The sequence below is a fragment of the Limulus polyphemus genome, unplaced genomic scaffold (genome assembly GCF_000517525.1).
Source record: "Limulus polyphemus unplaced genomic scaffold, Limulus_polyphemus-2.1.2 Scaffold4275, whole genome shotgun sequence".
In the NCBI taxonomy this organism is placed as follows: Eukaryota; Metazoa; Arthropoda; class Merostomata; order Xiphosura; family Limulidae; genus Limulus; species Limulus polyphemus.
The window spans coordinates 68,384-81,258 of NW_013669885.1; the positions used below are offsets into that span (position 1 = coordinate 68,384).

The 12,875-nt window shown below is 31.1% G+C and overlaps 1 protein-coding gene across 1 annotated transcript in view; it reads right to left on the reverse strand.

The window, feature by feature from the left end:
* Positions 1-10,035: 10,035 nt before the first annotated feature.
* The window catches only part of LOC106470894 (fasciclin-2-like), a 17,441-nt gene continuing 14,601 nt past the window's right edge, over positions 10,036-12,875 (reverse strand). Inside the window, exon 4 of the mRNA XM_013931471.2 lies at positions 10,036-12,186. Within this exon, the coding sequence (XP_013786925.2) occupies positions 11,966-12,186 (221 nt within the window). The 3' untranslated portion in view covers positions 10,036-11,965. The remainder of the gene's footprint in view (positions 12,187-12,875) is intronic.

Below are 12,875 nucleotides of genomic sequence, written 5' to 3' on the forward strand. Positions count from 1 at the left end.
TTTTTTGTTTTAATTTGTGATATTTGTCTTTTAAAGTATTGTTCTCTTATATGATTAATCGTTAGTCAAATAATTTCTTTGTTAATTTGTAAAGAAAAATATATAATTTTGAGTAGTAGCGAGTTATTATTCATTACTCCTACAAAAACCGACATACACCATGATCGACTATCAATACTTTGGGAAGAATTTATCTTAGAATAAAAATTGGGGGAAAAAAAACGAACTGAAATATTTTAAATAACAAATAACGATTTCAATGCACACATGATACTTATTTTTGTAACGCGTGTGAAAATGTTATACATATTCAACGTAAGCCTATAGGTAGTAATTAGTAGCGTCAATCAGTATTACAGTACTTGACTGCATTAATCTATGGAATCAGAATTCAACTATTGTTTGTCTGTGCAGTACTTGACTGCATTAATCTATGGAATCAGAATTTACCTATTGTTTGTCTGTGCAGTACTTGACTGCATTAATCTATGGAATCAGAATTTACCTATTGTTTGCCTGTGCAGTACTTGACTGCGTTAATCTATGGAATCAGAATTTACCTATTGTTTGCCTGTGCAGTACTTGACTGCATTAATCTTTGGAATCGGAATTTACCTATTGTTTACCTGTGCAGTACTTGACTGCGTTAATCTATGGAATCAGAATTCAACTATTGTTTGCCTGTGCAGTACTTGACTGCATTAATCTATGGAATCAGAATTTACCTATTGTTTGCCTGTACAGTACTTGACTGCGTTAATCTATGGAATCAGAATTCACCTATTGTTTGTCTGTGCAGTACTTGACTGCATTAATCTTTGGAATTGGAATTTACCTATTGTTTACCTGTGTGTCAATTAGTAGTATTATAATACTTAGACTGCAGTAATCTCGGAAATCGGAATTCACCTATTGTTTGCCTGTTTCCTTTATTGTTACGCATTAAACTGGAAGTACTTGTAGTCAGCTATACAGAAATTGCAATCCAACAATTAATAGAAAGGATTAAAAATACATATGGAAAGTTAATTACCAGGATGAAAAACGTCGATGGAATTAAATACAAACAAAACGTTTAAATGTTTACTTTATGTGCAACCATGAAGAAAGTATTAACCAAAAATAACGGTTAAAGTATAAGTAGGTTCAAGAAATATTGATAAAAGATGATAAAAACCCTATAACCTGAGCGTTTTCGAAAGGTGGACCTTTCTTCTTCAGGGGCAAACTGGGATTTCCAGGATTTTTATCATCTTGACATCATATATGTAGTACATTGGCAGATAACTTAGAAAAACGCACTACGTTAATCTTGACAATTCAAAAAATGCAAACTCAGGATCTATTTGTTTATTCTTTTAACATCAGTGTTATGGAAAATTATTCCTTTTTAGCATCTTAACGCTTAGTAATACTCAATACTTTATATGCCTTATATACAAAAACAAGCAGCCAACAGAATGTTTCGTAAATTGTCGAGAAAGAAGGTTAGAAACTTGATCAAAAAGAAGAAGAATTTATCTAGATATAATAGTATTGTCTGTTATAAGTACTTTGTAAGGTGTGGATGGATCTTGTGAGGTCCATGCGAGGATACATACAAATTTTAACTTTTGCGTTTTGCAGTTTTTATGGGGGTTTTTGCGTTTTCACCACTAATTCGCCCCTGTAGATGGATCTTCACAGAATTTGGTATAGGGGTTCATTGAGTCAATTGGGAGATACAAACAAATGTTCAGTTTTGCATGGTGCGCTTTGCAGTTTTTATGGGCGTTGTTGCGTTTTTCACCATTACTTAGCCCCCTGTTGATGGATCTTCACCAAATTTGGCCTGAAGATTTGTTGGGTACTTGCGGAGAAACATACGAATTGGTGGTTTTATATTTTATGTTTTGCAGTTTTTATGGGCGTTTTTTACAATTACGTATAAGGGAAGCAACTTTTCATGTCTTAAGATAACCTTTCATTAATCATGAATTTACTTAACTTCCGTCCAGAGGTCGAGTATTCCAACTTGTGTAAAATATTTTACAAAATTGCCTACATAAAGAGTTATTGTTACACATAATCAACACACATGAGAGACTGGAGGTATAGCTATATTATATTTGTTTTTATGGATGTCTCTTCTTGCAGACACCAACAACAACTACTAGCATTTTTGATATGGTGAATATCTTAATTTAGCCCCACTGGAAAATACCAGTTAAAGCTTCCGCGTTTTTTTTATGCTTACCCAAAGTTTGAATTATGAACTTGATAACAAATAACTCTAGAATTATTCACTACAGCATATAGGATTTACACTTCTTAAGCAGTCAGTTTCTTGGGTAAGTATTGTCTCTAAGCGAGGTAGTGCTTAGTATGCAGAGATTGGCCTAGAAAAAATGGTTGCTGCATTCAATCTATTACTTTATGATGCTTAAAAATAATTACTGAAATTGAGTCATAGCTTTATTTGAGCATCTAATTGTCATTAGCGAGTGTTTCACTGCTTGTATAACAGTACTATTATTTTCTTGTTCTGCCACACGTATTTCTGTGGGGCGATAATAAAAAGGCAAACTATTATTTAGCAGTGAGTTCAGTTTATAAGTATATATTATTTCGATGTTTCATAAATAACATGTTCATTTCTTGTCGCTAGATGACAGCACAATTTCTTCATATTGATATTTGCCAAAACAATTTCAGTAAAAATATATAAATAAATAAATAAATGTCAGGTTTTATCTATGTATGGGCCGGATTCTTTACAGTGGGTGTATGTGAATTGTTAGCAATAAACTTCAACAATAAACAAACAGCACACAGTCCACTGTGTTAAAATAATATATTAAAACAAGTCAAACGTATATACAAATATTCTTTATATCAGAGCCTTAAATAATTGTCTCTTTTTTGTCAAAGTTCATACAGGTCGGTTCAGCTACTTTAGAACACAATTAACAAGACATATTATTTCTTCTCTATTTTGTCATTACAATACAATCTGTGATAATTCTCTTAAAAAATTGCCACTATACACTCTTTATGGCGAAACTCACAATCATGCCATCTAGGTTTATATATTTATCTAACTAACTATTTATAGCCTGACAGAGGCCTCGAATGCTCTGCACATTACGAGATATCATGATACAATATACTCAAATGAAACAACGAGAAAAGTTTAGAAGTTTCTAGTAATATGATGCATTAATACAAGTGCCAATTGACAACAATTGAACTACACAACCTATAATTCGTATACAGTTACCTAAAAAGCCTGTGATAAACACTCGCTTCTAAAAATAACTAAATTTAACATTCACTCTGTACTTAAATTATCTAAATCATTACACTTCATTGAACTTTATACAGTCATGTATATCTAACAAAGAATAACCTAAATTAATATTCAATGTATCAAGAAGATGAAATACTTATGCAACTGATAGATCTGTGTACATATTAGTGATGTCAGAGTTTAAAAACAGTAGTTTCTTAATTATATAAATAATACATTATATATGGGTCTACTTTTCTTCAAATATCATTGGACCGAGCCTAGCAGCACTGTGTATATGCGTGGTATCCTACTTCATGGCTGGGGTCTATATGATGTCCTTCCTATTAATCGACATGACCCTAGCATGTGGTGGAGTCGATTGTATGCACATGCAGTAAGTTGGGGTGAAGTTAGAAGGTTGGGTTCTGTAAATATCCCCTTAACGTCGATCCAATACGTCGGAATACTTTACCATTCTAAGGAACCATTCCAGCTTCACTGGCCCATATTGTATTCCAGAATTAGAGAAACTGACAAAAGCGATATCATATTAACAATCTAAATATATATATATTAACATTGAATTATAAAAATAAAACAAGTGTACATTTATTATCCTACTTCAATGAAATTGTTTAGAAAAAAAAAAAGAGAGTGGAAACAAGTAATAAAAATTTTGCAAAAATTAAGTATGACGTGGAGATGACAATACCAAAATGTATAGAAACCAGATAGGGATGAATACACAAAACCATACAAAAATCCATACATAAGTAGCCAGTAAATACTTAGTCAATCTTACGAGCTTATAGTTATTAGCCACTGTAAGACCGTATAGCACTTTTAAGTTTAAATGCTTTTATTCAAACCTGAATTTATGCAAGTAACAGAAATTCAACATTTAGTTGTAGGTAAAAGTTATTCTTGGAAATATTTGGCTACTTATGTAGTGATTGTTGTGTGGTTTTTTTGTATTCATCCCTATCTTGTTTCTGTACTTTTTGGCATTGCCATTCCTACATCATACTGAATTTTTGCAAAAAAAAATATTATTACTTGTTTTTGTTTTGTCCTTCTTATAATCTAATAATAGTTACTTAAACGAATTTATTCCGAAGTTAGAGAACAATTTACTTTTCTCCCTTTTTTATCAAATATTACTGTTATCTACTCGTTTATACTAAACTGAGTTGTAGAATTTTGTGAAGAAATCAAAATGGTCAAACAGTCTACTGGTTGTTAATGGTATAATTATTTGGACTATTATTCTCCAGAATAATAGTCCGAATAATTATAACATTAGTGATACTAACTCCTCGTCTCAATCTTTCCGCAAAGTCTACTGGTTATTAAGTTAAGCCAATCACAACAATTAATATAAGGTAATGAGATGAAACAATCATTTTCTCGAATATTTATATTGGAAAGTCTTAAAGATAAAAACAAATCATAAATTACGATGTACGTGATTTATTTCAATAGTGATCTCCGGTTCACAGAGAAAGTTCCTATACTTAAATGCTTTTGTACATTCATCAATTTTACCATTAACTTCTGATTAAAGTAGGCAACCTACTTGGTTTAAAATTAAAAAGTATTGTAGTTTACTGGCATCTTTTTCACTGTCATCACAGTACCCGAATGAACAGCGCGAGCCTTTGTTTATTTTCACTGGGAACTAAGGTATGTGAAATAAACGTTCCTAACGTTTCTGAGCGTTTAAAATCTATTGAAATCTAATTTTGTGAATTCTTCGTACGCCAACCATTATTACCTGAATACTGTACTAACGAGCTCTAGTAGCTAATATTTTAAGATTATATGTAACGCCACTCATGCCAGGACTATATGTTAAACTAAAATCATCATCTGAATCCAAAATCGAATGTCAAACGACCAGAAATTTAACTTCTCTTGAAAACGTAATTTTCTTTTTATTTAGAAAAATAAAATTAAAAGCTATTTAACACCAGTCAATATCTAAAAACTTGTTTTAAGTCAGATATTAACAACCTGTCATATATATATATATATATATATATATAAAGCATAAAAGTATGTATGTCTGTTATCTAACTACTTCTAAGTCGATGGGCCAACCTCAATCAAACTTTGTGGGATGATAATTTGGAACAAGGGGCATGTTAATAGTAGGTTCAGAATCGCTCCAATTCCATTATTACTGTTATTGAACATTTATTATCTTTAATGTAAGTTAACGTTAATTACATTCATAGATGGCGCCACGTCCTTATACAAAAAATAAACTTTATTATATTTTCTATAAAACAACGTACACATGGTGGGGTGGGGGACATCAACGTCTTATATATCTCAAAGAGTGTATTAGCACTATCTATGGAGAAATGCATTGAAAAAATTGCTGCCACTATTGCAGTACTACATAAATTCAACTCAAGTTTCTACTTCAACAGCCACCATAAGGATATGAAGAGCAGTTTCTTCAGTTATACCTACTTCCTATTTTGACCTATGACCTTTCAACTTCGGCCCATAAGACACTTCTGCAGTCAATGACTTTCAATTAATTAATAACGTGAAACACTGTGGAAGGACATTAAGGGGTGGGTGTTGAAAGCGGGTAACAAAAAGCACCCCTACCGCCACCACTATGGCCACTACCTCTTTCTATAAAGTCACCCTGTGTATACCATATTTTAAGTATATACACATTGAGTTATTAAAGCTTATACGTAACTTTCGGTGAGGTAATAATGAATACTGTAATAATATGTTATGCTATATATAAATTGTATGAAAGTTAGGATTTTTGTGTTATTTATCACAGCATCCATCCACACATTTGTTTTTTAAAGTTCATAAGGATGCGTGCCTCAGCTTGTTAATTATAAAAACTGAATTTCTTGATGAACCTGAGATTGATAATTACAAAGCGTTTTAATAATACAGACATTAATAATATCGATAACGTATCTTCTGAGTGTTAATTTACATTATTCCAATCTTGTAATAATTATTTTTCAGTTAATAAATTTGATTTTATCAATATCTACACAAAAGCTCCTTTAAATTGACCTGGTTAGTTTAAATGTATTGGTTGATTTATTGAAATATATACCAACTGAACTTCCTAATTTTAAAGAAGCTCTTAATAATCAATTGTATCCTAATGTTGCCAACATGTATCAATATTTCCGTACAGACTAATTTCTGATAAGACAACTTAAATTTGTATTGACTTACTTTAGTTTGAATAATCAATGTTAACTATATTACTACGATATACATTCTACTGTATTTAAAATGGGAGATACTAATATTTGGTACTCGAACGTATTTGGTATTTAGATTTACACTTAAAACGAAGCAATGGTTCTGTGGTTTTGCTGATGTAAGCATAATTAGAAAACGTGTGGAGAATTCTTTCCCAGTCCATCATTTCCTTTGCTTTCTAGCAACATCATTTCGTCTTTACAAAAACAAATATGCCGTGTGATTTCACAGCTACTTAATAAAACCTAAGGTGTTTCAGTCATTAAATGCTACGACTAAATGGAAGGAAACTGTTACTCTCCGAATTCCAGTAATGTAGAAAGTCACTCAACCTTCTCCATGATCAACCTATTTTTACGATCGATTCTCAGTTATGGAAGGAAACTGTTACTCTCCGAATCCCAGTAATGTAGAAAATCACTCAACCTCCTCCATGATCAACCTATTTTTACGATCGATTCTCAGTTATGGAAGGAAACTGTTACTCTCCAAATCCCAGTAATGTAGAAAGTCACTCAACCTCCTCCCTGATCAACCTATTTTTACAATCGATTCTCAGTTATGTGCACGATCGTAATTAATCGTACAACATGCTAGTCATTCATCAAAGATTATTTCGTTACGTTATGGAAGCCGTACACGGGTGGTGTAATCGAAGGAACTTATAATAAGGACATTCGCTGTAATACTTTTTGACCATTTTATTTAAGTAAAGCTTTTCTAGTGTTATTCTAGGTATAATTGTATGAGAAAAATCAAGTATTTAGAATGTCAAGAGCTTCAATGATGTTCCCCGAACTGCTACAAAATAAACGCAAGTTGTAACTAGCTTCATGAAATAAATTTTCAAAAATATATATCAAAAGTAAAAACTAATGCAATCTATTCGATCAATTAGTAGGGTTTTATGTGCCAAAAACTGATGTAGTTGAATGTTAAGTTAAACTTGAGGTTTATTATGTTTCCCCTTGATTGTTGTTGGATGTTAAGTATTTATCAGTACAATGATTATAATTTTTCCAATACTCTAGCTTGAAAAAATGTAATCATTCCAGTTTTTGGATAGTTTATGACATTATTTTGTTTGTTCTAGAGCAAAGCCACATTGGGCTATCTGCTGTGTCCACCACGGAAAAACGAACCACGGATTTTAGCGTTTAAGGTCCGTTGACTTTTCGCTGTCTCACCGGGAAACGTTTAGTTTGGTTTGTTTTGAATTTCGAGCAAAGCTACACGAGGGCTATCTGCGCTATCCGTTCATGATTTAGCAGTAAATAACTAGAGGAAAGGCAGCTAGTCATTACCACCCACTGCCAACTCTTGGGCTACTCTTTTACCAACGAATAGTTGGATTGACCGTCACATTCAAAGTCTTTCATGATCCAAAACTAAAATAATACAATCTACATTTTATACAATAAAATGTTGCCCCTTTTTGTCAATTTTGAAGTTCTGCTGTCTCTTTGCCTTCACATAATAACATTCATATAATTTTAACATTATGATATCTCAACGTGTAGGAAAGAACTGCGTTATTCAAAGTGGAGTCCTACGTGTGCTTATTCATTGTTTCCTTAAAGGTTTAAGGTAGGCAGTTGAGATTTTTAATTTTAATTTGATTTTTACTTGTCATCCACTCGTCTCAGTTACAGGTTTTATGAGATTTTCCACTAAAATATGTGTTATGACATTAATTAACTACAATAAGTTATTTGAAATATTTAATTATTTTCAATATCTGTGTATGTGGCTTCTAGTACAACTGTAGATGAAGAGTTTCGTGCCATACAAACTATAGAATGTGTTAACCATAACAGAATCAGTGTTTCTAGGTTTAGATGGTAACTATCAAGAAAATTAAACACTTGTTTTGAAAGTATTTAACTCCAAGCTTTTATTTAGTTCGCTTGTTCTGAAAACATTCGAATGATGACCAGTGAAATTGGAGTGGAATAATATTTATTGAAACTTATGAAACTCTGCCAGTCTGGTTTTCTTCAGAGTATATATTCATTGATTTAAGTAATTGTGCCAGATTTCAATGAGAAAAAAAAACTAATTCAAATCCACACGATTCTCTTATTTAATATATATATGCCACACAGGAAGGTGTACCGTAAGTTATAAAGTCTTCTTCTTGTCATAGTAGCCGTTGTTACTGTTACGTTTGTGTTCCACAGACAGGAAGAGAAGAACAAAATATTAGTAGCAATTACAAAAAAAAAATCTTTGTTAAGATACTTACTAACGCTTTTGACTTAACAATTCTACAGTAAACAGAAACAACATTAAAATCTAACAGAAAAGAATCAAACATTTAACATTTGAACTTGATTGGTCATTATTTTCGTAATTATATATTCCATCAGTCTACAATTATATGTTTTAACTTTATATTTTGTTTTAGTTCAAACAACTTAATTTCTGCTCTGTTTAGAGATTCGAAACTTTAAGAGATCATATAATTCAACTAACGAAATCATCTAAAGTCACTAACAGATATTTTTGTTTGCAGCCATAGGAATACGTGTAGGTATTGGTATTACTAAAAGTTTAAATGGTATATAACATCGAGTTTATCGAGAGAAAGAAAATACTACACAGAACGATTTGCTGAAGTTACCTCAACAAAAAGTTTTCTTTTTGTTCTTGTTACTCTTGATAATGCCCAGTTATTTGAAAGTTTTAAGTTCTTCTTAGCTTTTTGTTACACTTGATAATGCCGAGTTATATAAAAGTTTGAATTCCTTCTTATTGTTTGCTACACTTTATAATCCCGAGTTATTTGAAATTTTAATTCCTTCGTAGTTTTTTGTTACACTTGATAATACCGTTTGATTTGAAAGTTTGAATTCCTTCTTAGTTTTGTTACCCTTGAAAATGCCGAGGTATTTTAATGTTTGAATTCTTTCTTAGTTTTTGTTACACTTTTGTTATTTGAAAGTTTGAATCCCTTCTTAGTTTTTCTTACACATGATAATGCTGAGTTGTTTGAAAGTTTGAATTCCATTTCTAGTTACACTTGATAATGCTGAGTTATTTGAAAGTTTGAGATCCTTCTTACTTTTGTTAAACTTGATAATGCCGAGTTACCTGCAGTGGAATATTGTGTGTACTCTTTCTTTTATTCAATAAATTCGATATTACATACCATTTAAAACTAGCTAGTCTAGTGATCACAAGTCCACTCACTACATAATTAAGTATTGGTATGTTATTCATAAGCGTCTCAATTATGTGCGAGTTTAAGTTTTTGTTTGGATGGTTTTTCTACTGATTTCTGTTTAACTGTTACTTTGTTACCACATTTTTAAGCATTACAGAAAAAAACCTCTTGAAAATAAAGCCAGGAGGGAAGATATGATGCTGATATGTTTTATGTATGCGTGTACTGAATGTCTGTGATTGTTAAATATTTAGTGTGCTTTGTTAATATTAATCAATATCGCGCACTGTTTAGTCGAAAAAACATGAATCTTACTTTAGCAGAAAATCTCCAACATGTCCAGTTTCAATATCTTAATTTTAATATATTACAGTTTTACACCAATAATAATCAAAATTCTAGAAAACATAATTTAGGCTTAGTAAAAAAAAAAGGCTTTACAAGAAATGTATGCAAGACATCAGCGACCTCTGAAAATAAACTTACCTACTAAAAATAAAAATAAAATTCTCTCCTAAAATAGGAAGTGGATTATTTAATCATTTCAATAGTTTTTTACCACTTACTTATTACTACATTTTTTTTCCAAAATAACTAATGCTTCATAAGACAGTTGCTTGAGTTCAATCAATGAAATATATGTTTATGATACTTTTTATATGTAAAGTTAGTTTGGAAACCATTACATATTTACCTAATTTCTACCTTACAACCTTTTTCTCTACTTACTGGAAAATATACAGAAGTGTAAATTTCAACATAATGTTAAAGAGTCTCAAATTGCAAGTTAAAATTCATATAACTGATCATAAAATGTTTATGCATGATGAGTATTAAAGATATTTCATTGCAACGTTAATTGAAGTATATAATCTGTACGATACTTATATGTATATCACATGAGTTCTTCATTTACCTCTATAAAAATGACGTATGTAGATTAGAGGTTTCTGACTGAAAAATTAACATCTTATATATAATTTAAATACACACACATAGCTATCAAAATACATTAGTTAAACAAGTAAGCCAACAGCCATACATCACCATTCTGATCAAGCTAAAAATAAAAGGAAGTGTTTAAGTATATCTTGTTCCGTTGACATTTTCTATTACAAATGTCCGCACATAACAATAACATTCCTAAACATATATAATATGCAAAACATTATACCTAAAATTATCAGAATGTTAATAGTGTGTATATATATATATATATATCATAATTTATGGCAAAATAGATCAAATGAAGATAATAGGATAAAGCATATACAGGCCAACTTAGAGAAGAAGCAAACCACATCAAATGAGCTACAAAGTGATCATAAAACACAGTTAATTTGTAGGTTATTAAAGAAGTATATTACATAACACTTACATTCTGTTATGAATTTCTCAAGCGTATTAAGCGAAGGTCAAGATAAAACTCAATCGTCATTTTAAATTTATTAATGTGCTCTCACATGTTCACGGTCCTTTTTTTTCTATCAGTGTAGTTTTAAACCAGAGACGCTAAACTGCATTTTGTTGCTTTTGCATGAACATTTTGAGACAGATTGTATACATCAACATATACATGTTTAAATATTATTTGCCGAGTTTTTCAATTTTGACAGCATTTGCTACTCGGCTCAAATTTTATTGTTTGTAACACGTAAACGTTATACATACCAAAATTTTAACCCAAAAATTTGGAATTGTGAAATCATTTTGTACTTTAAAATATTACACTTTTGCTACTTACAAACAGAATAAAACATTTACAAACACTAACAAAATACACCGTGATGTTACTTATCACCTCCCGTTGTGACTTGGAACATAAGAAAAATCACATTTTCAAAAATTTACAATAACAAAGATAAAAAAATGTTGACACTTCAAACCATGACACGTTTAAAGTTTTAACCATAATGCACAATACATATTTGTCACAACAATTATAAATTGAAAATGCAGTTAGAATTCTTATCGTTACAGCATTATTCGAAGAAAAAGTTTACAAATATGTCAGCGAACTAGCTTATTCTCAATAACACATACATTGAATTATGTCCAAAAACGTTTGCTATACAACATTTTCAATCTGGGGTGATGCCACGGCTATAAATAATAATATATTTGAAAATGTAACATATTATTTTAAACAAAAAATAATCATTTATTTTCTATTGTTCCCAAAAGCTCTCAATAAAATCTTCCTTTGTCTTAATTTCCAGAACATACCATTGAGGACAAACAAGCCAAGCTATGGTGCAGCATCACTGCTGTCTCTAAAAACTGAGCAAAGAGAGGGACAGTACGATGGACAGCAGAGCAAGTAGTTGTGTTGGCTGACTACAGATGGCGTAGCTATGCACTGTTCCTGGATTCAGGCTCTTGGTGGTGAATTCAATATCCTCTGAATAATTTCCATACCCAGCAGCGTTGCGAGCAGCAGCTCGTAGTACGTATTTAGTGTTGTAGTCTAGGTTTCTCAAGACATATTGCGAACCTGTTCGAAATATTGCACTCATATAAAAGTTTGTATAAATCTAAAATATGTGTTCAGAAAAAAATGTCCTTGGATAATAAAATGTAAAGGTCTGTAATGTAGAAACTTATTGAAATAATACTTTACCGTTGAAAATAGATAAGTAAAAGCAATAGACAATGGAAATGTTTCACAAATTTTCAATAATAGGCATTTCACTACCATAGAAAAAATAAAACATATCTTTAACCTTTCTTCACCCGAACACAAGTAAATAAAAATGGGAATGTTGTTACTGAAATTAGCAGGAAACTTTACAAGTAAACAATAATATTGGTGACAATTTACTGCTTCGAAATATGATTCGCCAAAAGTGGAATTTTAACCCTCAAATTACCGATTAGTTTTCTTACTGTTCACCACTGGAAAACTATATATATTTCATCGTATTAAGTAATTTTGATTTTGCTTGTTATAATACTCAGTGTGAAAAACTTATCAAAACAATTTGGTAAAATCACTCATTTCCTGAGTAAAATGCTTGGAAAACTTCGGCAGTAATTAATGGGATTAAGTGTAATATTAATGGCATTTCTGTGTGACTTATATACACCTGGAAAAAAGTTAAGCACCCCTGTGTTTTTTTCAAGTGATTCAGATTCGACGTTCTTGTGACTGATTATAAATTACCATTCAATCTAAACGTGTTT